This window comes from Callithrix jacchus, chromosome 19 (assembly GCF_049354715.1).
Source record: "Callithrix jacchus isolate 240 chromosome 19, calJac240_pri, whole genome shotgun sequence".
NCBI lineage: Eukaryota > Metazoa > Chordata > Mammalia > Primates > Cebidae > Callithrix > Callithrix jacchus.
The window spans coordinates 5,971,845-5,997,554 of NC_133520.1; the positions used below are offsets into that span (position 1 = coordinate 5,971,845).

General features: G+C 38.1%; 2 protein-coding genes across 3 annotated transcripts in view; one reads left to right on the top strand and one right to left on the bottom strand.

The window, feature by feature from the left end:
* Positions 1-379: 379 nt before the first annotated feature.
* BROX (BRO1 domain and CAAX motif containing) lies at positions 380-22,793 on the bottom strand. 2 transcript variants are annotated; one of them, XM_002760485.8, is made up of 13 exons: positions 22,393-22,793; positions 19,646-19,762; positions 16,647-16,753; positions 16,327-16,423; positions 12,869-12,964; positions 10,848-10,920; positions 9,504-9,609; positions 8,140-8,229; positions 6,570-6,655; positions 5,681-5,762; positions 5,222-5,372; positions 3,928-4,087; positions 380-2,897 (listed from the first exon to the last, which is right to left on the bottom strand). In XM_002760485.8, exons 2-13 carry the CDS (start codon positions 19,744-19,746, stop codon positions 2,811-2,813), a joined length of 1,236 nt encoding a protein of 411 aa, XP_002760531.1. In that variant the 5' UTR covers positions 19,747-19,762; positions 22,393-22,793; the 3' UTR covers positions 380-2,810. The 2 variants fall into 2 exon arrangements, with proteins under 2 accessions (XP_002760531.1, XP_008983423.1); XM_008985175.6 differs by lacking the exon at positions 22,393-22,793 and adding an exon at positions 21,956-22,003.
* Positions 22,794-22,845: 52 nt separating this feature from the next.
* Positions 22,846-25,710, top strand: part of AIDA (axin interactor, dorsalization associated) — a 43,670-nt gene continuing 40,805 nt past the window's right edge. The window contains exon 1 of the mRNA XM_035280649.3: positions 22,846-23,128. Within this exon, the coding sequence (XP_035136540.1) occupies positions 23,019-23,128 (110 nt within the window). The 5' untranslated portion in view covers positions 22,846-23,018. The remainder of the gene's footprint in view (positions 23,129-25,710) is intronic.

The window sequence follows — 25,710 nt, forward strand, 5'->3', positions numbered from 1 at the left end:
TCCATGAAGCATAAAATCATTGATGCAAATGTATCTGTCATTTTATTTTTTTGTGTGACAGTGCCTCACTCTGTCACCCAGGCTAAAGTGCAGTGGGGCATGATTGTGGTTCACTGCACATGCTACCACACCCAGCTCATTTTTTAATTTTTGCAGACACAGGATTTCCCCATGTTTTCCAGGCTGGTTTCAACTCTAGGGCTCTAGCAATCCTCTCGCCTCAGCCTCCTGAAGTGCTGGGATTATAGGCATGAGCCACCAGGCCTGGTTATCTGTCATTTTCAAACATTATCATGAAGAATGATTTTGCACTGTCTTAACTGTTACTAGCTTAGTAAGTATAAAAATATTTATCAAAAAACAAGAGATCTCAATGAAATTGTGAGTAAAATTACTTTTATTTTCATAAATAGAGAACCCATTATACACTTTGAGTAGAAGTAACATGTTAGTTGTCACTGCCCGGTATGAAATGCGTGTAATAGTAAACACAAGTAGTTACATCTCTCCATAACCTTCATGTAATTTCTCTACATTTGATAATTTCCAACAAGGTTTTAAAAACATTACATATAACGGGATATTTTAGTCAACAAAATATTTATCTGCTCATGTCAAAGATGCCTACTGATTTCAAGTACTGCTTCATTTTACAGAAGCACTGGACATATGACATTTCCATTTCATATACGACAGTATCATCCCCAAAAATGTCAATGTGAAAATTTAGTAAGTAGATTAAGAAGCACAAGTATCTAAGAGGAGTAGGTCCCACAAGCCAGAAAGTAAAGAGCTGGCATCAAGTACTGTTTAACGTTTTGTCAGTAAGTGGCACACAACAGACAAGTGATTCTGTAAAAAAGACAACAGAAAATGCAGTGAGATTTAATAAAGCATTTTCCATAGATATTAAAATAAAATTAAATGTCTGTTTACTTATTACTCCACTTATTTCAGAAACTGCAGCTTCAAATATTAATATCATGCAGCTAGCAGTATTTAGTATTTCATATGTTAAGAAAAAACCTCTGAATTTATCTACCTTTTTTAAGGAATGTAAACTATGATATATGATTTAAGTAATCACTTATTTGAATGCAGTATTGATTCAGATAGGCATAATCTACTCATTTTTCATAATGAAATGTATATTCCTATTTCAACACTTTGCTTATTTCTCACAGGGCTGCTGTGGATTCAATGGCTTATCTATGTAAGTGTCCAGCACAGTGGCTGGCACACAGTGGCTTTTAGCGTATGCTACTTATCTTATCTATATTAAGTAAATCAACCTGTCACTTACAATAGAAAAATTACCTAATGCTCCAAGAGAATAATCAGAAGTTAAGCCTACAGATGTGTGACTTCTGTTTAAGTATTATGCATCCACTATTTCCCAAATTTGCATACACACTAATTGTTTCAACTGTTACAATCTATTTTTAAGATCATATTGTATCTGTATTTGTTCTCTATGTTTTTGCTATGGCCTTTGGCCTAAAGAAATATAATTCTGACAGGACATTATCAGAAAACCACATAAAAACAAATGTACACTGAAATCAGGTCACCAAGGCATTTTACTATAACTTCTTTAATAAAGAAGTAGAGAGTTAACAGTGTAATTCAGGACAACCTATATCATTTTAGTTTTTTTTCTTTACATCATGCAATATTTGACTTCAAAAAACATTTTCCATTCTGTCTTTCCTATATATAAACATTAAGACTATCATAACTATTACAAAGGTCTGTCCTCTAAGTAAAAAACCCACTAGAAAAGATATTTGTAAAAATCAGTGCAGGGCTACGGATACTGAATGAATGAAGCACAGGGCTACTGGAATAGGGATAAGTTCTTAAAGGTCCCAACATACCTATAAACACTGATTTTTGAGTAAATTATTGATTCTAATACATGTAAAGGACTTGGTGTGATGGTTTTCTGATCTTCAACTATAAGTGACAATTTTTCCACCCACCAGAAAAAGATAAATGACTGAGAACATAAGTCTGTGTTCTGATTAACACGATGGAAAAGTGGAAAAACGATCTCTGTTAAAAATGGATCCCTGTCATTCTTCTGATATCAAGTAAGAGGAAGGAAAATTAATTTTTTGTGTGTAAATAGAAAAACATACCTGAGGCTGGGGCGGTGGCTCACACCTGTAATCCCAGCACTTTGGGAGGCGGGTGGATCAGCTAAGGTCAGAATACTGAAATTAGGCCAAATCTTTAAGACCAGCCTGGCCAACATGGTGAGACCCGTCTCTACTAAAAATACAAAAATTAGCTGGGCATGGTGGCGTGTATCTGTAATCCCAGCTACTCAGGAGGCTGAGGCAGGAGAATCACTTGAATCCAGGAGGTGGAAGTTGCAGTGAGCTGAGATCATGCCACTGCACTCCAGCCTTGGCAACAGAGGGAGACTCTGTCTCAAAAAAAAAATAAAAAAAGAAGAAAAGAAAGGAAAAGAAAAAAGAAAAAACATACCTGAAACCACAATTTGGGCCTATATTGACCTGAAACTTATTACTATCCAGAGTTTAACAAAAAGATCCAACCCCCAAATACACCCTTTAGAGGCACAATAAAATCTTCCAAATGTTGTCCTGATTGAAAGGAGAATCTGAAAACAAAGCAAGAAACACCTCCTGTATTAAAAATCAAGAACAAGTAAGCTGAAGGCAGATACCCTCTGAATGCAAGTTATTCTACAAGCTTCAGAGAACTCATCTGGAGAAATAAGAGCTGCAATTCTGTGGTTTATCTTCTCTACGGCTAGAGAAATTCTAAGTGCAAACTGTATTTTAGGAGATGTGGCACCCAGTGTCCTTCTGAGGTTTGATATCTGGTTCTTTCACGGGTTTTACTTCTTCTTCTGGTTTGGGTTTAGTCTAGGGAGAAAAAAAAAGAAACAGTTTAAGTATATAAACGAAGACTGAGAAAACAAACACTAAATCTTTTCCACTTCAGACTTTTAAAAGATGCTATATTAAATTATATAACACAGATACTGACAAAGCTATTCCAGAAACTACAGACCAATTCATTTTAAGATATAATCGGAAAGCAACATTTCAGTAAAGATCAAAACCTAGTTTGGTAGGCAAAAATCAAGCTAATGGTACTCCGACTGCATATTCTTTTCTAAGTGATCTATCTATACATGTAGAACCCTAAAGGTTAGACATGACTTATGACAGTAATAGGCTATCTCTTAGGGCATTATTTCATAGTTGATCAGAATATAAAGACAGTTATATTTTAAGGAACAAATTTTAATATGGGAAGGAAATTATATAAACAAAACCCAATTTCAAGGAAGGAGCAATGGCTATAAAATAATTTTCATTCATTCGTCACAGATCCCTAGTCTTTTGGTAGTTAGACCTCAAAATTTCCACTTAATTTATCATTTGATTTAGAACACCAAGATGTATTTATATAGCAATAAATAAAAGTATTCTTATTTTATCCCTGGATTCATAGAATACTGTACTTAGATAGCAATAAATAAAAGTATTCTTATTTTATCCCTGGATTCATAGAATACTGTAATTAGGCCAAATCCTCAAACGCTCTGCAGTTTGCTAAAACAAAAACAGAGTATTGCTATAGCAATATATAAACATGGCTGATCTTTTCTCCCACACTCCTTTAAAGGAGGCACTGACAAGTTGTAAAGAGGCAAGATAATGTGTTGAAAAGAATGTCATTATTCAGAAGACAGAAGGCCTCGAGGTCTTATCTCTGAGAGTGTTCTACCACAGATTATACTAAGCACTGTAACTCTCTAACTTAGCATTTAGACAAAGATATGTATCTATTTAAATAAAGAAAAATATCAAAATGCTAACTCTGAATTTTCTTTTAAACTTTTGGTAATGAAAGCAAAAAACAAAGCAAAACAAAACAATCTCATACACTGTCATCCTTGGGTCTTTTGGTGAGATCAAATGCAGCCAATGTTTCTGGTGTCCACTGAGCACTTGTAGGAGGAAATTCGAAAGGTACAGGCTCTACGAGACCGTAATTTGCTTTGAGTTCCAGCTGTGGGGCTTCTGTTGGAATTTTTTGAAAGTAACTGCAAAAAGTAATTTAAATAGCAATTCATTCATTTGTTCATTATTTGAGAGCCTACTACGTTCAAGGTCGTGTTTGGGACAATGACAGTTTAATCATGAATAAGAAATTTTCTGCCTCATATAGATCAGTAAATGACAAAATCAAGACATTTTGTCAATTACAATGCAATGTACTGGAGCTACCATGGAAGTAGAGTGCTATAAGAATGCAGACAAGGGGAATTAACCCAGAATTAAGTTCAGTGACTCTTTCCAAAGGAAATCATTAAAGGTGAACTAGGCATGTTTAAGGAAGTGAAAAGCTCAGTATATATAGATGAAGAATATAAAGGGAAGAATGTAAGGAGATAAAAGCAGGAAAAAGATTGAGTCTACCCACCCACACAGATGGTAATCTACAGTTTGAAAAACACTGATTTAATCATGGAAAACCTCTTGAAAAACAAAACAAGAAAAACTGAGAGCTGAAACCAGCATGAGGTGAATATGCAAAGGAGGTTGAGAAGATACATTAAAACATGGAGAAAGAATGGCAGGCGGAGTTAAGAGAAAATCAGGACACTATGTGAGTGTCCTAATGAAATAAACTCTACGTTAATAACTAATGTTTTAATTTTAAAGTCTGCTTGTATATATTATCCGAAGTAGAATAAAAGGCGCTACACAACTGAACTTTATCACTAATGTAAAGAGAAAACTAATGTGAAATGTAAATACTATATATATTTGAGACAGTGTCTCATTCTTGCCCAGCTTGAGTGCCGTGGCTCAGTCATGGCTCACTGCAGCCTTGACATCCCAGGCTCAAATGATTCTCCCACCTTACCCCCTAAGTAGCTTAGACTACAGGCGTGTGCCACGGCCAGCTAATTTCTTTGTATTTTCTGTATAGACAGGTTTTGACATGTTGCCCAGGCTGGTCTCAAACTCCTGGGCTCAAGGGACTCACCTGCCTTGGCCTCCCAGAATGCTGGGATTACAGTCGTGAGCTACCACACCTAGCCCATAAGTGCTATTTAACATAAAACTTTTGGAAATAGAGACTAACAGAAATGATATTACTAAAATATTAGTATTTTATTATCATTATAAATCAATATATTATTATTAAAATAATATTAAGCTGTACTCACATAAATCCATTTTCTCTCTGACATTTTTCTAGGGTGTTCTTCACAAGGTTTCCAAGCTTCCTAAAGAACAGATGTCCTGAAGGTTTGACTGTTGGTCCAGGTCCTTTGGTTTCTCCATATTCTTTACACAGTGCTTCTGCCTTTGCATATACTACATGTGAAAGAGATATAAAGTCTTTGATTACAATTAACATTGCTATTTATACCTACAAGGCTTTAAGTTGGAGGTAGTAAGACATTTACTGCTCTTAATATAATAGCAATGCCAGTAAAAATTCTGTAAGTAGAAGGTGAGTATTTTCTATAGGTTCTAGGTTTTTGAAACATTTGTTTCTTTTCTCATTCATTCCCATTTCCCTTTCATAAACACAGCCAAAATCTCTTTAAGCACATATTCCCTTTTATGATAAAGTCATTTGTTTTTTAAAAGCAAGTTAGTATTTTGGCAGGAATACTTACATTTTTCTGCTTCTTGAAGAGACCTGATTGCTTCACCACATTTATCACCAGCCAATAAAGTCTGACCATGATAACAGTAAGCCTGATGAGATAAACACATTTTTATTCATTCTCTCCCTTCAAGATGCTTTCCCCTATTATTGTTCTATGTGTTGATCAGATAAATTAATACCTTCATTCAATGAAGTATCAATGCAATCCCTCCCTTACACTTCTTTACTTGATTAAGCTCTTCCCCAACCTTTGTTCACAGAAAAAATGGAAATACGTCAGGTCTTGAGCCAAAATAGCCTTCTAACCATGTACTGCGCAAAACTTATTTGCTGAAATCTGCATTTAAAATTTAGGAAATAGTAGATAAAGGAGGAAGTTATTGTGCTAATGCAGAGGAAGAGGAGATACACGAAATATTATCCACTTAGACCTGAAAAAGGTTTTTGATGATCTCTCATATGATATTCTAATTAATAAAACAATTAAGTTTGGTAGGTATAACAGACTGATACTTAAATTCCAAAACGATGTTCACTGATATTCTTCACCAAGCTAGGTGATATACTGTGTGGTATGCCTTAATATTAGAATTAATAAATATGTTTCTCAATGCACAGGATGAAACAATTTAAAGAATTTCATTAAGCATGCTAAAAGTGGGTTTTCAATCAAACAATAATTCCATTGCTATAATCCACTTCTACAATGCTACATCATCTCTTTCCACCCACTCTAGTTCACAATGGCTGCACTGACTCTCAGTAAACATTTACTGAGAGTTAGCTGTCCATTATTTGTAAAATGCTAATGAAGACTCTGGTGAGATGAGAGACCTGGCACTCCAAGGGCTGGAAAGACAATAATTTACATTGTTTTTAGCATTATGAATACTTACATAAGCTGTGTAGAAACACATCTTCAAGTGAAGATATTTTCTCCATTTAGCAGAATATGCAGGCTCCAAACTGGATAAAGTATGATCTAAAGTTACATTTTAAAAAGCAAAATATAATTTCACCCTGATTCACTAGAGGACTTTTAGTTCACGTGTTGTGATGCTAAGAGCCGAGAGGATGCCATTCAAGTCTGAGACTCAAGAAATTAACTTTTTTGAAAAAAACACCTTTACTTGAAGTGATTTTCCCAAATCTATACGTTAAGTTACCCAAGACTGGTTAAATACTCTGGCAGCTCTTTGATTTGATGGTTAATACAACTTTAAATTAAAGATAATGATAAAAATAGATTGTGACCAAGAACTTCAAAGTGAATATTGTTTATACTGCTATATTATCTAATTTTAAAAACTTAAATGATACAGCAAAGCTCACTCAAGTCAGAAATAGAATCCTCTCCTCTCTTCTCCATATCCTCCTGCCAAACCTCTCTCCTCTCCACCTCTCCTCTCCATAACCTTCTACTAAACATCTATTTTTTCCTCTCTATTTGCTACTTTGCTGTATTTGTCAAAGCTTTCATCATTTCCTTCATAAACGACAAGAATTTCTTAAGTGCCAAGTCAAGTTAGCTAGCCTATTACTCCTTCATGTAGCAAACCCATCTCTAACACTGCAACTATAGGGACCTGTCTTAAATTCAAATCTTATCAAGTCAGTCTTCTAATCTTTTAACAGGTCCCAAATATCTATAGAATGAAAGGTCAAAGGCTTACAAACCAATGTTTGATCCCAAGCATGCATACTTTTTCAATCTTTTCTCCTGCTACTCATCCTGTGTTTCAGGTAAGAGCAACTGTCTGAAGTTTCCAGAATGCACTAAGTTATTTCTTATTTTTGTATTTACTAAAGAATTCTACACCCAAACTCGAAAGCTTCCTAGGGAACATAAGACTTTTATTTACACTTCACAATAAGGCGAAAGCATCTTCTTCTAGAGTCCTTCTCTAGGATGCCCAGCTTGTTAAGATTTCTAATTCACTGCTGTGATATCTTACCTCAGGATATAATAATGGGGTTACATGTTTGTCTCCTTCCCTAAACTGCAAATCCTTTCTACTTGCCTCTTCTTAGCAACAAAAATAGTAACCATCCCATAAAAAAAACATTTGCATGTTTCCTAAATAAGTGAATGAAGAGTTAACAGGCTTATCACAGTAGTGTGTTCTAGTCCCAATCTCCCACTTTCTTGCAGTTAAATTATGGGCTAGTCATGTTAACTCTCTGGATTTCAGATTCTGTATAAGGCTGTTATAAAGACCAAAAGAAAATTTTAAGCCAAACGCTGTATAATCTTATTAGACATCACTGGTTTTCTCTTCCATTAGAAGTTATGCAGCATATTAAATATGAACGGTTCTATTTTAAATGCGGTAAATAATATTTATTACTCCACTTTTGCAAATAATGACAGAATCTGAGAAATCTTGTTTTGTCCCCATTAATTAAAGATCGAATAAATCTGAAAAACTGAAGACTAAAAATGTAACAACAGAATTAGCAGCTTACCAGCTCTTTGATAGAAATTGGCTGTTTCATACGCCAGTGCAGCAATTAGTCCAGGAGCGTGTTTTAGTTCAATTGCTCGAGCAATTGTTACTGTAACCAAACATAATAAAGGGAATCTATAATTAAATTCACTCCATTCATCCTAAATTCAATTATAACAGCAAAAGACAGTCTGACAATCTCTCTGGGATTTTAATACAGTTTGTTAAATGTTTTAACATTCAAAGTTACAGAAAATGCAAACATTAAACAGAAAACACTGGGCCTGTTGGTTCTGACACCACTTCTTTAAATAAATCATCAGTGAATCACTATTACAAAACAGCATGATGTAACAGGAAATTCTTTTTTTTCTTTTGAGACAGGGTCTTGCTGTCACCCAGGCTGGAGTGCAATGGCGTGATCATGGCTTACTGAAGCCTCAAACTCCCAGGCTCAAGTGATCCTTCTGCCTCAGTTTCCTGAGTGGCTGGGACTACAGGTACATGCCATGGCTCCTGGCTAATTTTTTAAAGAATTTTTTGTAGAGATGGAGGTCTTGCTATACTAACCAGGCTGGTCTCAAACTCCTAGGCTCAAGCAATTCTCCTGCCTCGACCTCCCGAAGTGCTGAGATTTGAGATTACAGGCATGAGCCACCATCCCGGCCATTTTCAGAGGAACATCAGAGTTTGGAAGAATGAAAAAGGAAAGCCTACAAAGTTTCTGTACTGTTTCATGTTAGTAATATTATCACCTGCCATTGAAAGGTGAAGATTTTAGGTAAGCTGAAGGATAAAAGAGAAAAGAATGAGCACACTAAAGAAAAGATGAATTAAAGAATTAATGTTGTACTGTCAGAAATGACGTGAAATCAAAATCCTCTTAAAAAGAGCCATTCAACTATAAGACCTTTTCCTGCTAACTAAGAATGAAGGCAAATGCTAACGGTAAACTTATTTCTCATTCTAAAATTTCTCAAAATCTAAAAACTTGATTCTGGATAATTCTGATTTTTATTTAAATTGATTAATTATCTTGAGACAGGGTCTCACACTATTGCCCAGGGTGAAGTACAGTGGCGTGGTCTTGCAGCTCCGACCTCCCAGGTCCAAGCCATCACTGCCACCTCACCCTCGTGAGAAGCTGGACTACAGGCATGTGCCACCATGCCTAGCTAATTTTTGAATTTTCTGCAGAGATGAGGTTTGCAACCTTGCCCAGGCTGGTCTTGAACTCCTGGCCTGTAGTCATCTGCCCACCTTGGCCTCTCAAAGTGCTGTGACTACATGTGTGAGCCATAGTGCCCAACTTCCGATTCTTAAAGAGGAATTAAATGCCAATATAGACTTTCATTTAAAACAATCTTCCAATATTTAGGATACCTTCTTGAGCTTCGGCCTGACACTGAATAACATATGCTTCTATGAGTCGTGATTCTAAATCTCTTCCTTTTTCTGCGGGTGTAATGAGTTTTGGGATATGACTTTCCTGAGAACAACAACAAAAGACAAAAAAGCAGCCAAATTTTATTTTAATCCAGTTGTTAGAAATGAAGAAAACAGAAGTGATGAGACGTTCAATTTGGAAACTTAGCAGAAATTTAGGGTACAAACAAAAACTATAAAAACTAACAATGGTAAGCTTGTAAAGAACAAAGGTTCCTGTATACTAAAACTCAGCTTTTGTAAGAACAAGAAATTCAAGAACAAAATTTAAGTCATGATAGATTGCTGAGATATGCAAGCCACACTATCATTTTGAAAAATGTCAACTGAAATAGTAACCAAAATTCTTTTTGCAGGATAGCCTGAATTGTTCATTCACATTAATAATTAAAGATATAAAGAGGGCAGACGCAGTGGCTCATGCCTGTAATCCCAACACTTTGGGAGGCCGAGGAGGGCAAATCACAAGGTCAGGAGCTCAAGACCAGCCTGGCCAACGTGGTGAAACCCTGTCTCTACTAAAAATACAAAAAATTAGCTAGGCGTGGTGCCAGGTGCCCATAATCCCAGCTGCTTAGAAAGCTGAGGCAGGAGAATAGCTTGAAACCGGGAGGCGGAGGTTGCAGTGAGCCAAGATGGCACCACTGTACTCCAGCCCAGGTGACAGTGCGAGACTCCATCCCCCCCCAAAAAAAAAGGAAAAAAAAAACCCCACTATAATTCTACACCTAATTCAGGATCACAGCTTTTTAGTCACTATAAAAGCATCTTACTGTAACAGCAAAAAACAACACTGGCCTCTAGGAGGCCATCAATAAAGTGATTTAATTAGAATGAAGTGGGGGAAATTGTTTAAAAGACACAATATTCTCTCTCCTAATTCCCATCACATCTCCAAGCAATTTAAAACTAGAGTGCACTCATTGTCCCTCTAATGTTTTCAGTGAGATACAGAGACTACAATTAGAAGTTCAGTTTAGGTAAGAACCATCAATGCTTCTGCTTTCTTTTCTCCTATCTTTTCAAAGACAGAAAAATAAGCAGAGCGCTACAGCTTAATCTTTCTAATTGTAAAAGTCACTGGTTTTTAAAACAAAAATGGAGACATTTAACATTTAGTAACTGGCTGCACTCATCAATAACATACGTAACATAAGGAAGACAGAACACATATTAACTTTTTTAATATAATGAAACAATTCTTCCTCTGTATGCCCCCAAAAGAAAAATTATTCAAGAATGAAAGCATTAAGAACAAACAATGTTTTTTATCTCTTTTACCTTTAAATGTTTAAAAATCCCAGCTGCAATCTTTAGGCTTCGATGAACTTCTTTTGCTTCATCTTCTGTTATACTTAAAGATAGGGGTTACATTAGTTAGAGGATGAATTCCATTTCTGGTATTAAAACACAACAACCAATACATTATTATACATCCAAAGTAGTCATTTATGTTTCTCACGGCTAGTTTTCTTCCTTTTAAAAAAATCTGATTTTGAGGCCAGGCACAGTGGCTCATGCCTGTAATCCTACGACTTTGGGAGGACAAGGTGGGCAGATGGCTTGAGGCCAGAGGTTCAAGACAAGCCTGGCCAATATGGCAAAACCCTGTCTCTACTAAAAATTCCAAAATTAGCTGGGTATGGTGGTAGGCACCTGTAATCCCATCTACTCAGGAGGCTGAGGCATGAGAATCACTTACACCTGGGAGGCAGCAGTCGCAACAAGCCATGATCACTAAATCCAGCCTGGGTGACAGAGTGAGAATGTCTCAAAAAAGAAAAAAATTTAATTTTGACACCTAGAAAAGGAAAAAATGCACATGAAATGTACATTTGTAGAAAACTTGTACAAACTAAAATATTTTGAATGCCAAGCCAATGAGTATTCCATAAGGTCTTGAAAACAAGTATATGACATAAAGATATCACTAAGATGACAAAAGCATATCAATATGTCTCCAAAAGATACTACAAATGAAAAGAGACCCTGATTGGGGGTAAAATCTTCAGCCAGGCATGGCAGATCATGCTTGTAATCCCAGTACTTTGGAAAGCCAAGGCAGGAGAATCACCTGAGGCCAGGAGTTCGAGACCAGCCTTGCAGACATGGTGATACCTCGCCTCTACAAAAAACACAAAACAAAACAAAATCCGGACAAAGCCTTCTTATTTTTCCTTACAGACATTTGTGCATGTAAGACAAAGACAAAATATTACACACTTAATGCATACACATGCTTAAGAAACACACAGATACACAATGGTAGCTAGTATTATTACTCTGCTCTTTTTTTAACCACCTAAATTACTTTAGAGGTAATTTTACATCAGCACATACAATTTGACCTCATTTTCAAATGTTACATATTATTCCCACATATGGATGAACCGTAATTTGACAGGTTCCTATTGCTGTATCTACTATAGCTATTAAAAAATTGTATTGCCTTTGTATTACCTTTAAGGTAAGCCAAAGAGTGAAAGAGAAAAAAGAATGAGCACACTAGGGAAAGTTCTTTAATCCTTCAAAACATCTTTTCACATAATATAAGCCTTCTGTATTTGTCTTCTGTGAATTGCCTGTTTATGTTCGCTTTCAGTTGATTTGATAGTATTTTCTCTCCTGATTTCTGAGTATATGTTATAAAAGCAAACAATTTATCAAATGAATTGCTATGTTTTTGACCAATATTGCCATTTGTTTTTTTAACTCTGTTTATGATCCTTTTACGGAGTTAATACTCATGCTTTTACATTATGGTTTTTCAATTTGGGGTCTTACTTAGCAAGACCTTCCACAGGACAAGACTGTTAACATTTCTTTTACCTTTTGACAATAGGTGCCGTAATTCTGATACTCAAAATACGAACATTATAAGGTAATCCTTCACTTGTCCAAAGTGGTACTTTTTTTTTTTTTTGAGGTGGAGTTTCGCTCTTGTTACCCAGGCTGGAGTACAATGGCGCAATTTTGGCTCACTGCAACCTCTGCCTCCTGGGTTCACACAATTCTCCTGCCTCAGCCTCCTGAGTAGCTGGGAGCACAGGCACGCACCACCATGCCCAGCTAATTTTTTTTGTATTTTTAGTAGAGACGGGGTTTCACCATGTTGACCAGGATGGTCTCGATCTCTTGACCTCATGATCCACCCGCCTCGGCCTCCCAAAGTGCTGGGATTATAGGCATGAGCCACCGCGCCTGGCCAAAGTGGTACTTTTTACAACAGATTTTTTAAATAATGAAGCTCCATATACTTGAAAAATAATGCAGATGCACATAATCTTCTCCTTTTAACTTACTTTTCTTTTCCAGCCAGTCTTGAAGCATATTTGGTATACCATAAAGCTACATTAAATCCCATGGAAATTAATTCAAAAACAGCATCCTGCTGGGCACTGGAATTACAAACATGATCATTAAGTCCTGTCAATTATCAAGACATCACAGCATAAATCCTATTGGACATCCAACTCAAAATTACAAAGAAGTATATGCTAACTGGTATGTATGAGGAAAATGGTTGTGTTTAATATAGATGGAGAGATAAGACATACAGGAATTTAACTACAAATGGCTAAGTGTAATGGTCCAGAAGGTACTATGTACTTCATAATAAGCATGGGAATAGGAGTTCCCAAAGTTTACTGTATATAGAGTAACTTTTAAAATACACATTTCTGGGCCTTAATCCCAGAGTCAGAAAGCCTGGAATGGGGCTTAGAATCTATATTTTTAAGAAGTACTCAGTAGATTATCAAAGGTGTGGTTCTTATATAATATTTTAGAAAAATGAAATTCAGAGGAGAGATTGTTTCAGGCTAGAATAATTAAGAAGGTTTAACGGTACATAGACATTTGAACTGTCCCTGGAAAGATAACTAGAAGGGAAGCAAAAGGACATCCTAGGTGAGGAAACAATGCTATCCAAGCATAAGAGTATAAAAAATTTTCTGATACAAGTGACCCAAAGAGCTTCACTGGAGCAGATGGTATGTAAAAAAGAAATCAAGAAAAAGAAGGGCAATGAGCAAGCTGAAGACAAACTGTACAAAATTTTGAATTCCTAGCCAATCAGTACTCCAGAAAAATGTCCTGAACAAGTATATTTTACACCTTGTTTCCTTCAGCTTCTATTACTAAGTATGATATAAAGATGGCAAAAGCATATCAAGCAAGTAAGATATTCATACCAATGTATATTCACTATTGTTCTTAAAAGAACCTGAAAATGTTTTATAAATGATCTCATTTATCTCAACTAATAAAGAAAGCAGAATGTCCTTATTTTACACTTGTAATACTAAGACACAGAAAAGCTACCCAAAAAGAAGAAACAAGAATTATCCCTCCACTTTGTATTTTTTAGCTACTTGTTGATCCTGGGAGGTGGCAGTTACAATGAGCCGTGATCACACTACTGCACTCCAGCCTGCTGAGAGTCAGAATGTCTCAAAAAAAAAATTTTTTTTAAATTCTGACACCTAGAAAAGGAACAAATGCACACGAAATGTACATTTTTGGAAAACTTGTACAAACTAAAAGATTTTGAATTGCCAAGCCAATCAGTATTTCACAAAAAGGTGAATATACTACTAAATATACTTACTACAAAATAATAGTTTCTTAGTTGGATATTGCCCCTGTCTTAAGAGAAATGGAGGTGTGGTTAACTTTTTAAATGAAAAAAAGTATTATAAAATATGTAGTAATTAAAAAGTAATTTCCAAACTGTCTTGTTTATTATAGATCATATAAAAAATGAGTTATGAACAAACTTCTCAAAACAATTTTATCCTCCTGAAAAAAATTTAATACATAGTTTAATAGCTTATTCTTTCCTGCACTAAAGCTATCAAATGAATTACATCTGGAGATCTAGTGAACATGTCTAATTTATAAGTTTACCTTTAAATAATAGGACAGATTGGCTAATTTATGTGAAGTCTCATAAATAATTCTCTTCCTTCATAATCCTTCATTTATGTCAATATCCCTTGTTTCCAAACACTCCATTTCTATGACACCTCATCTAAGTAGTAGTCATAGTATCTATAATGGAAACAATATTTTTCAGAATAGATAGACTCACAACACTATTTCTACTAAGTAGCAATCAAGAATAAAGTAAGGTAGAAGTCTCATTTGTGCTGAATAATTTGTATGACTTAAGGTCTTCATCACATAATTCTTCACTATCTCATAAAATTGCTGAAAAAATGTTAAATAATAGCTCACTATTTTTTTTCTTTGTTTTTTTTTTTTTTTTTTTTAATAGATAGACTCTTGCTGTGTCACCCAGGCTGGAGTGCAGTGGTGCAATCTCAGCTCACTGCAACCTTGGCTTCCCGGGTTTAAGTGATTCTCCTGTCAGCCTCCCAAGTAGCTAGGATCACAGGCACTCTCCACCATGCATGGCTAATTTTTGTATTGTTCAGTAGAGATGGGGTGTTACCACGTTGGCCAGGCTGGTCTCAAACTCCTGAACTCACATGATTCGCCTGCCTTGGCATCCTAAAGTGCTGGGATTACAAGTGTGAGCCACCGCACCCGGCCTTAGCTCACTATTACATAGAATCAAAATGTGGCACGGTGGGAAAAGTGCCTAATTTATGTAACACACACATTATAGAATCTGTCAAAATAATGACAGAGGTTTGATTCTTTAAAAAAGTATTTTTAATTTAAAAAAATCATTAATTTTGGATTAAAAACAAATGGGTCACATTAAAAAAATAGAAAACAAGGTCTTAGAAAATCTGAGTATCCCAGAATATTAAAATTTGGAAAAAAAATCCCTAGTACCTACTTCCCACCCAACTCCCAAGTAAGGAAAGAAGGAAATGAACATTTAATGAATGTCTTATAAGCCTAGAGTCGTTATTAGTCACTTAACAAAAATTCTCTTGTTTCGCTTCTCACAAAGTACTTTATCTATGGCCCCAACATACAGTTGAAGAAGCAGATCTTCATGCAGTAAAAACCTGAAACTGCATCTAAATATGTACAAATCCAATGTCCATACTCTTTCTATTATAATATACAGCCTGCTCTGGTCTTTCAGCAACCTCCACCCCTTCCTTTCTGTTTTTATAAAATAGTAATTCTAAATCAAATTGAGATGAAAATATATGGGCATTTAAACAACAAAATAGCGTTGAAAAACAGTAGGTAAGTAAAACATCAGCACCATTATGATCTGTTTTCTGTTATAATTAGATTTATTATAAATAGTTTCAAGTAAGTGATAAGAAAAGCTCTAAAGGGAAGTTTTTAAAAAGAGTAGAGAGAGGGAAGAGAGATAAAGAAGAAAACATATACTATCAATCAAGAGTATGAAATTGGAGAGAAAGAAGGAGACAGAGAAAGACTAATGGAAGACATGAAGCACCATCAGCAAAAGGCAAGTAAGGGAAAAACTTAAATTCTGCTCAGCTTCAGTGTAGGCACATGTGGAATGTCAGTTTGTATTCTTAGTCCTCAGACCATCCTTTGTGTGTTTTTCAAGGTCAAGGCTGTTCAACTGTAGTTAACATTTGTATTGATTACCTCGAAAATAGATTTGGTTGGGAGAAACAAATTACATTTTTACTTACTATGTACTAGGATTGAGGTCGAATGCTTTTAATTAATTTCCTGGTAAGAGACAATGCTGAGCAGACCTGTATTTTTTTCTTCAAACACAGAGGCTATGAGTCAACCACTGGCTAAACAGTTACAAAAACTGGCTCCAATTTAGTAGAACCTCAGTGTTGCTTACCTTGGAACCTGTCCTTGTAATGTATCAGTCCACTTGAAATTTTGAATAAATCGTAACTTGCTTTCTTGGGTAGATTCATCCAAAGAATTTATAAAGCCTATAGAAAAATATAAGACATTTAAGTTTTAGAAGAAATATTGAGTGTTCTGTTTGGAAGAATTTTCAGATTACTTTTCCAGGTGTCTGAATAAAACTTCTTGCCGTTTTCCAAAGAATACAGTCTGGAAGAGTAAACTCATCAAATTTGAAAAGTCAAAGAATTAAATGTAAACTTCTAGATCTTTGTTAAAAAAAACCTCAATTTCATATAAATAACTAACCTTGTAAAAGTGAAAAATATGAATCTGCTGCATTCTTCATCATTTCTGGATTACAGCTCAAATCAGTGAACAGTTCAAGGAGTCGTGCCCTGGATGATCTCAAGTCACTTACAAGAGATAGAAAGAGACAGTAACTTTAGCTGTGTTGCAATCAATCTACATAAAAGTGGCTTCCAGGTTTCAACATAAAAGCTTTAAAACACACACACACACACACACACACCCCTACCTCATCTAAAGGATTACCAAACACACAGAAATGAATTTAATTAGGCCTAAATCTAGATAAAATTTCTAATAACAACTGCTTTAAAAGTTGTACTAAAATAAACTCAGACCAATTAAAGGGGCAAATAATGAATACAATTACATAATTAAAATATACAGCAAGTTTTAATTAAAAAACAATCAAACAAATGCATGCATTTAAGACGGGAAAAGAATTAAGAATGAGTAAAAAACTAAGCAGTTCACAGTAAGTTTCTTGAAAAATGAAAATTTAACACATCTGTGTATCATTTTAATATCACTTTAAAATTTCTAAATCTGACATAAAACACAAAAATGTGAAAATATACTGCATAAAAATGTTAAAAATGAAACTGCATTCTATAATACATACATCAAGAATATGTAAAACATGTGGCCATTAGTTGTTTTAAAACTACTCCCTAATCTGTATTCTCCTCTACTTCTCTATAGCAATAAATGTTGTAGATCCACCTTTTCCTTCTTGAAATTATTTTCTCCTTTGATTCCAATACTACTAAATTTTCTACGTGCTCCCCTTATCTCTGAAGTTCTTTTCATATTTTTTTCTGTGTCTCTTTTTCATCCCCAACTCCAGAAATGTTCAGTCTTTGGCTTTCTGGTTCTCTCTCTTTTGAGATTTCATCTATTAGGATAGCTTCAACTATATCCACTCCTACATCTCCATCGTTAGCTTTCCCTTGGTTTTGTTCCAGTTCCAAATCTAATCCAGAAGGCAATTAGCTTAGTGAGGCTTCCGATATTATATTACATGGATATGACCAAAGACCCTTGAAATGTGTAAACCATTAAAGAAAGACTAAATTTAAATGCTAAGTATCAAGAGAGTGGAGGCTACATATCCTGAATTTGGTAGATGCCTAGGATCAAGCGCATATTCAAATTACTTGCTGAGTGGAAGAATACAAAGTTTTCAATTTTCAGATTTGGACTATAATGTAGCAGTGATGTTTAGAAGAGTGCACAGACTAAATCCTAAATAGTCTAGATGTAGTACTTACTCATTGGTACTAACACTAAGGAGGCATATTCCAAGAAAGTATGCATGTATCACCAATTACAAACAGCTGACTAAAACGTGACTGATTATCTTATGAATTAATCATTGTTTGAGGTATTTATCTAGAAGCTGGAAACACATGATTCAACTTCTAAACTAGGAAGAAATTTTAATCCTTAAAGCCTATTCTGCACTGAAATAATCTGTTAGCTATTTCCATATAGATCCTTGATCATCACCTACAGCTCAACTTGTATAAAGTTATATTCATCTTAGAGATTTGAGACAAATGTACTGCAGATATATTTAATTTAGGCTGTTCATTTCATAGATTAGAAATCAGGCCCAAAGAAGTTAAGGGACTTGCCCAACGGTACAGATGAAACAGCTGAGCTGGGACCAGCCTCCAGGAGTCTAGATCAAGGGTTGCCAAACTACAGACTGTCCTGTTTTTTCATACCCCACTGCTTATTTTTGTTCAGCCCTCAAACTAAGAATGGTTTTCACATTTTTAAAGGGTTATAAAAATGAGCAAAGAATATGCAATAGTGACTGTATGTGGCCCACATAAGCCTAAAATCAATATGATGTAGCTTAAAAAAAGGTTTGCGGACCATTAGTTTAGATTAACAAGCCAATTATCCTATCTTTTGTTCTAATCACTTCTTCCCATAAGAGCAGCAACTCTTCAGATTTTTCTTTATTAGTACCACCAATGTCTTAATCATCTAGGTTCTGTATCTCACAGAGACTGAATCCTTTTCAACCTCCCAAGGCAAATTAGTCAATCAGGTCCATTGACTCCTCCTTCAAAACATCTTTTGCATTTATCTCTTGTTTCAGCCAAATTGCTCTACTTACTATCCCTAGCACAAAGGTTTTCCTGACAGAAATGACCTTCTCTCTTCCCCCCTGGCAACCTAAATCAAGAATATCCAAATAGTTTTTTGGAAAGCACCAAATAGTAAACATTTCAGGCTTTTCTGGTAATGAGGTATCCATTGTGACTATTTAATTCTGCTGCTGTAGAGGAAAGCAGCCAGAGGCAGTTATAAATGATATGTCAATAAATGTGGGACTGGCTGTGTTCCAATAAAACTTTATTTATAAAAACAGGCAGTGGCCCAAATCCATAGGACACAGTTTGCCAAACCCTAGTCTAAGCCATACACTTCATTCAAGGCCTATTCCTATGTGAATACTATAAAGGCCATTTCAGGTCATAGGGATCTCTCTCCCTGCTCTGAACTCCACAAGTTAACTATGTGGCCAATTTAAAATGTCCCTATACAGCTGGGCGTGGTGGCTGTAATCCCAGCACTCTGGGAGGCCGAGGCAGGAGAATCGCTTGAACTGGGGAGGCAAAGGTTGCAATGAGCTGAGATGGAGCCATTGAACTCCAGCCTGAGTGACAAATCTCCATATCAAAAAAAAAAAAAAAAATGCCCATATACTACTTTGTGGAGTCTCTTGTACTGTTGTAATACATAGATTAACTGTTTTACTCCGATTGCTTTAGCCTCTCTGGAACTCATTTACTGATCTAAAATTAAGGTTCGAAGCCTAGAAGACTTGACAAAGTTTAAATAATCTGATTTAACTCTTCACATATCATTGATAAATGTATAAGGAACTTAAACTTAGAAACAGTGTGTTACATATTTCTGTATTGACCATGGAACCAAAAAAAGGACCCTGCATCTAAGAGTGGTTCAATCAATGCACTTACTTGCATATTTTTGAAGCAGAAGGGCCAGTGACCACACCATAGTAATTAAAAGACACAGGAGCTGTGGCTTTTAATGGATTCCTATGAAACCAATGGGTCATTTTCTCCAGATGTTTTCTATAGACAAAAAAGTAAAAAATGCACAAAATTTAAAACTATTTAATAAACAAGGTAAATAGTATAAAGTTATTTCTAAAAGTTTACAGTACATGCACATTTTATATATAACTATCATGCACAAAATATATATGTAATATACAAATAAAATGCTTCATTGTCACAATCTTTTTTTTGATAGAAAAATAACTTTTTTTTTTTAGTTGACATCTCACTTAGGTAGTTTTTCAAGTTTTTTTTTTTTTTTTTTTCCTTTCTTGAGACAGGATCTTACCCTATTGCCCAGACTAGAGTGCCATGGGGAGATCAGGGCTCACTGCAGCCTCTATCTCCCGGGCTCAAGGGGGCCTTCCCCTTCAAGCTCCCCAGTAGCTGGAACCACAGGCATGGCCACCATACCCGGCTAATCTTTGTGGAGACCGAGTCTTACCATGTTGCCCAGGCTGGTCTCAAGCTTCTAAGCTCAAGCGATCCAACCACCTCAGCCTTCCAAAGTGCTGAGATTACAGGCGTGAGCTACCGCGCCTGGCCCAGTGTTTTCATTTTTATAATAGAATGTATTTGTCAAGTATTATATTACATTTTTATTTTAAGAATATTCTTTAGCTATTTTTTGGAAAGAACGTTTTATTATAGAACACATGCTATAACCAGCCCACTGTTGTCAGCAATATTTTAGAAATACAGCAATTCACTTAAAACTTACTACAAGTAGCCTTAGCAGTATTGTCAGGGTTACCATTTGAACCCCTTTTGGAAATTACATTCATCTGGTCCTGTGCCCTTTTACTTGCAGTTGTCCAACCAAAACCTAGTACTTTGCGATTCAGAAGTGCCGTCTGGGGACCAGCATCATCAGCATCTCAGGTCCTACCCCAGTCTGTTGAATTAGATCCTGCATTTGACAAAACCACCCACCCCCAGATGATTTTTATGTGTATTAGAGTTTAAACATTACTGCTTCCAAATAGATGTGTTAAGATTGAAGTTATTGTGGGCAGATTTTCAAATGCTGTTCTGCTTTTTTTAATAGGCCTGATCTGAACATAGACTGCCATAAATAGACAGTTAAACCAAGATTGAGGCCAGACATGGTGGTTCATCCCTGTAATCCCAGCACTTTGGGAGGCCCTGGCAGGTCACTTGAGGTCAAGAGTTTGGGTCCAGCCTGGCCAGCATGGTGAAACCTCATATCTACTAAAAATAGAAAGATTAGCCGGGCATGGTGGCACATGTCTTTAGTCCCGACTACTTAGGAGGCTGAGGCAGGAGAATTGCTTGAACCGGGGAGGTGGAGGTTGCAGTGAGCTGACATCAAGTCACTGCACTGCAGCCTGGGCACTTGTGACCTGAGTAAGAAAAAAAAAAAAAAAAACTTGAAAAACTACCTAGGTGAGACGTCAACTAAACAACAACAAAAAAAGTTTGACGCCGTCTACGTTTAAAAAAAAAAGCAGCCTACATCTTGTCTAAATGTCCTTGGGTAGGTAGCGCAGCAAATAACATGGAGAAAGCCAAGGCGAAGACTTAAACACGGCACTTAGATTCCAGGAAGTAACCAGAGAAGAAATTCTGATTAAAAAATAGTGCGGGCTGTGCAGTGTATGAAATGCCTACATTAAGTGCTTCCTTCTATTTATTGATTCATGACAAAATCGGTTTTGAGGAGCACCACATTTAATGAATACAGAATGCAACGAAAAACTGAGCAGGTTTATTTAGGACTCAAAACATTTAACGAGTTCTTTCAGAAAATATCATCATCTACACATCTTCCCCATAAATCTCGATAGCCTAATACAACATCTATGTGCCTATAAATAAAACCTTAGGGTTAACGTCACACTGAACACTAGAAGCTGCGAAAGCAAATCTTCTACAGATATATATATTTTAAAGCGGCCTCCCACTTCCTCGATAAAAATGTCTTAAGTTTTGCATGTCTTTACTTCAGGAAAGAAGAGGGTACGTTTCTGCCCCTGTCCCATCTCCCCTCCTGCGACTCGGTGCGCTTCAGTTCGCAGGAGTTCCTACGGTGGGACAGAAAAACGACACACCCACCCACAGCGACAAGGGTGCCTTTAGAGCCACCAATACATCATTCGGATCGAAGCTGTTAGCTAACACACTTCCACAAGAGGACTCCAGTTCCTGACAAGGGATCCCCACTCCGGAGTCCCCGGAGGAACCTACCTGAGCGCTGCCCCCGAGCTCTGAGGACCCACTTCCTGTTTACCACCCAGCCTCTTCCTCCCGTGCACTGTCCCTTTCTAGGCGGCGGCGGCGACTGTGCGCAAGCGCCAACCCTTGAGTGCCCCTTTCTAAACAGGCATTTTGGTGGAAAGCCGATACTGTCAACCCGGGAGAGGTGGGCAGACGACGGCCGAATGAACCCCAGTTTAGCTTGCATTATAAGCTCTCCCATGACCAATGGAGATGGGGGGCAAGAGGGTTCGGCGGGCTAGGTGTTAATGCCACTGATTTGCGGGGCCTAATATGGTTTTCGTTCTGTCGTTTGTTTCGAGGCATTAGAAGGAGACTTTCGGTCGACTGTCCAGGGGTTTGCTTGGGACTCCGGGGAAACCCCGGGGGGGGATTACTGGGAAACACCCATCCTCTGACATACTTACCAAAGTTCTGAGAGTCGGTACAGCAGTTCTTCTAAGGGAAGAAAGGCAATATCGAGGTCCACAAGCAAGAAAAAGACGGAGTCGGAGAACCGAGACTACAGAACCAGAGTGACGGGGAAGCAGGCCGGCGCTAAGCCGGAGTCACGTGGCCCGGCGGCCATGACAGCTACCGAGGCGGTAGTGAGCTCAGCTCAGAGGCGGGGATTGCCGCGGCGTCGCAGGCTCCTTCGAACGCTCCGTTCATCAGCCCTTTCTGACTTCTCCTCCCTCCGCCTTCCTTTTCAGCTATGGTTTTTTTCCCAGACAGGAAGAGGAAACTTGGCTCTGCCTCCGGAGCCGAGGAATGATGCCACAATAGCGATGGCGGCCACCGGCTGAGTGGGGCGGCCTCAACCTAACACAGGGCGGGGCCTCGGGGGCGGCGTCTCGGCGGGGCGGTCGCTTTGGAGCCGCAAAGTTTGGCTGTGGCGGCAAATGGGCTTGGGCGGCTCCTCGGCGGGTGGCGGTGGTGGCTGTAGCGGTTCCTCCTGGCCCTGTTAATGTCGGGGCCAGGCCCGGGGAGGATGGCGCCCTAGAACCCGGCCTTGCTGGGGTAGGGGCGGGAGGGGACGGGGTGGGGACCGGCCATGTCGGAGGTGACCCGGAGTCTGCTGCAGCGCTGGGGCGCCAGTTTTAGGAGGGGCGCCGACTTCGACTCTTGGGGCCAGCTGGTGGAGGCGATAGACGAGTATCAGATGTGAGTGACTAACCGCGGGACAGCGGGCCGGCCCTGCTCCAGTCGTGCGCCTCTCCCTTGTTTCTGTCGGTGTCTCTCATCACTGCGTCTGCAGCCAAGGCTTCTCAGGGCGGGGCCCCGCAGGCACGGGGGCTGAGATCCCTCGCCACCAGCTCCGGCGAGGCTGCTCTGGGGACCACGGCTCCGCTCTCGGGGCGACTAGCCCTCTTCCCGCTCCGCCTCCGCAGGCCAGTTCCATTCAACAGGTAGCCCTTCTTCACTGGGGCGCCGGCCCCAGCCGGCCGTCTGCTTAGTTCCCTTCCACCGTCCCCAGCTCGGCAGTCAGTTTCCTTTCCTCCTTTCCTCCTCTTCCAGGTTTGCCCTTCCTAGATTTCCTTTCGAAATTCTCTGAGGAACACTTGTGTGTTCTCCGCCCACGTTCCAAGGATCAGTGGCCTTGCTCTGTGTGTGTCTTCCTCCTTCCATGTGTGGGAGAGGAGGGAACTGGTTGCGATTGAGGGGAGGGGGCCCCCCAGGAAGCAGCGAGGGCCGGGGATACCTCTTCTGCCAAAAGAAGGGTCTCCTCTCGAGCTCCTTCTCCACCCCGCTTTCTGGGTGAGCTGTGTTTTCAGAATTCCACCTCGATTTCGTTTCGATTTCTGGGACTGTTATTGGTAGGCTGTGAGTCCCACCCACCCCCTCGCTCGGTTGCCTTGGGTGGAGTCCTTGCAGGATGTGAACCGGAGAGAGCAAAATGTGAATTAATGGACCACGCTCGGGAGCACCACTCCCTCCTTGGGGTCCTCCTCCTTTTCCTGTATATAATGTATAGCCGCAGGGTACAAGTGAGTACCAGTTTCTTTGAGCCACCTAAGACCGATTTCTAGCCCTTTTTGGTTTCCCCAGAAAACTTCAGGGATGTCTTAAAAAATAAAAGACAAGATTTGTATACAGAGAAAACCTCGCTTAGTTTTGTGCACATTTTACTGGACTTAAGAACTGTGTGCTAAAATGCTATTGTTTGCAAACTCGCCATTAATTATTCTTTGTTTAAAGCAAGTTATTCTTTGAGATTTCACTGAGTATGAAACCATGTATGAGTAGAATACCCCCGGCCTCCCCCACCCCACGCCCACCCCCACCCTCACCACACAGTGATTTCTAGAAAGAATACACACTCACTTGGTACTTGGAAGATCTAAACTCTTATCCTCCCCCACAATCGTTTTTTTTTTTTTTTTTTTTTTACTCTATTAAGATAATTTAAATGTGTAGGTACTGACTTTGAATTGCCTGTAGTTTGAAAAAGCTCTGAAAACAACTATGCTCTGGGCCATTTTGCCATGTGTAACAACTACTAGCATTTGTTTTGCACTTTCACATGATTTCATTTGCTCTTGCAATTACCCAGTGAGAATATAATCTCATTTTACAAATGAGGAAAACTAAAGCTCAGGTTAAACAGGTTACTCAGGTCACAAGCCGATACCACTGAAATCTGCGGTTTAGAAAAGAAAATCCAAATCCTGTGTCTACTACATAGTGCTTAAGATGCACTGATAGAGTAATTTTGTGAGTGAATTAGACAAATTAGAAGATTTTCTTCATTACCGGAGAACACATCCTGACTGTAGCCTATTAGACAGTAAGCGCCCGTGTATACTCATTCTGTATATTAACTAAAAGTGCATAGCTTGAAATAGAAAGCCATCTCTTACTTGCAATGTGGTGAGACCTAGCAGCTGTTGACACTGGGCTGCCGATTTCACAATGGAAAGTGAAGAATACCATGTCCAATTGAAATTACAAAGGAAAATTGAATATGCAAGCTGTTTAGATTGAATTTCTAGGAACATGAAGGAGAGGGTGATAGGCACGTGCAAATCCATTGTTGGATCTCAGTACTAACCATTGGACTTCCTGATTGTGGTAGTCCTCAAATTATTATAAAAACTGCCAGGGTCACCTCTCAACGGAAATGTAATGATTGGCTTAAATTTTGTAAACATGTAGGCTACATATAAAATGAGGCCGAGAGTTTAAAATTACTTAATATCTCCAGAAATGAATGCAAATTGTCTTTTCCCTTTGAAATATCTATTTGAGGCAAAAGGCTACAGCAAAAGAGACCAATTGGGGGCCACTATAATGATGTAAACAAGAATTGATGGGATGTAGTTACTGACTGGATATCAAGGGTGTAGAAGGAGGAAGAATCTAGGATAATTGAGATTTCTAATTGGGTAGGCAGCAATCTTTTTATAGCCACACAACATACAAAGGTTGGTTTATGGGAGGGATATAGGGGAGAGAGAGTACATACCTGTATTATCATAATGTCATAATACTGTAGTTTAAACAATTTCATTACTCAACAAGTAAGGATTGGGGATACAAAGATGAATGAAATTTGATTTCTGCCCTCAAAGCACTGAAAATCCAGTGGAATATTTTAGAGTAACTGGGTGTTACAATTACAAAAGTAGGAAAAGAGTAAGCTCTCGCACATTCCTTGCTATTTCCTGAACCGTGGTTCTGCCTTAGGGCTCTTCTATTTTTCTGGAACACTCTTCTCTCCATTATCTGCCTGGATCACTTCGTCA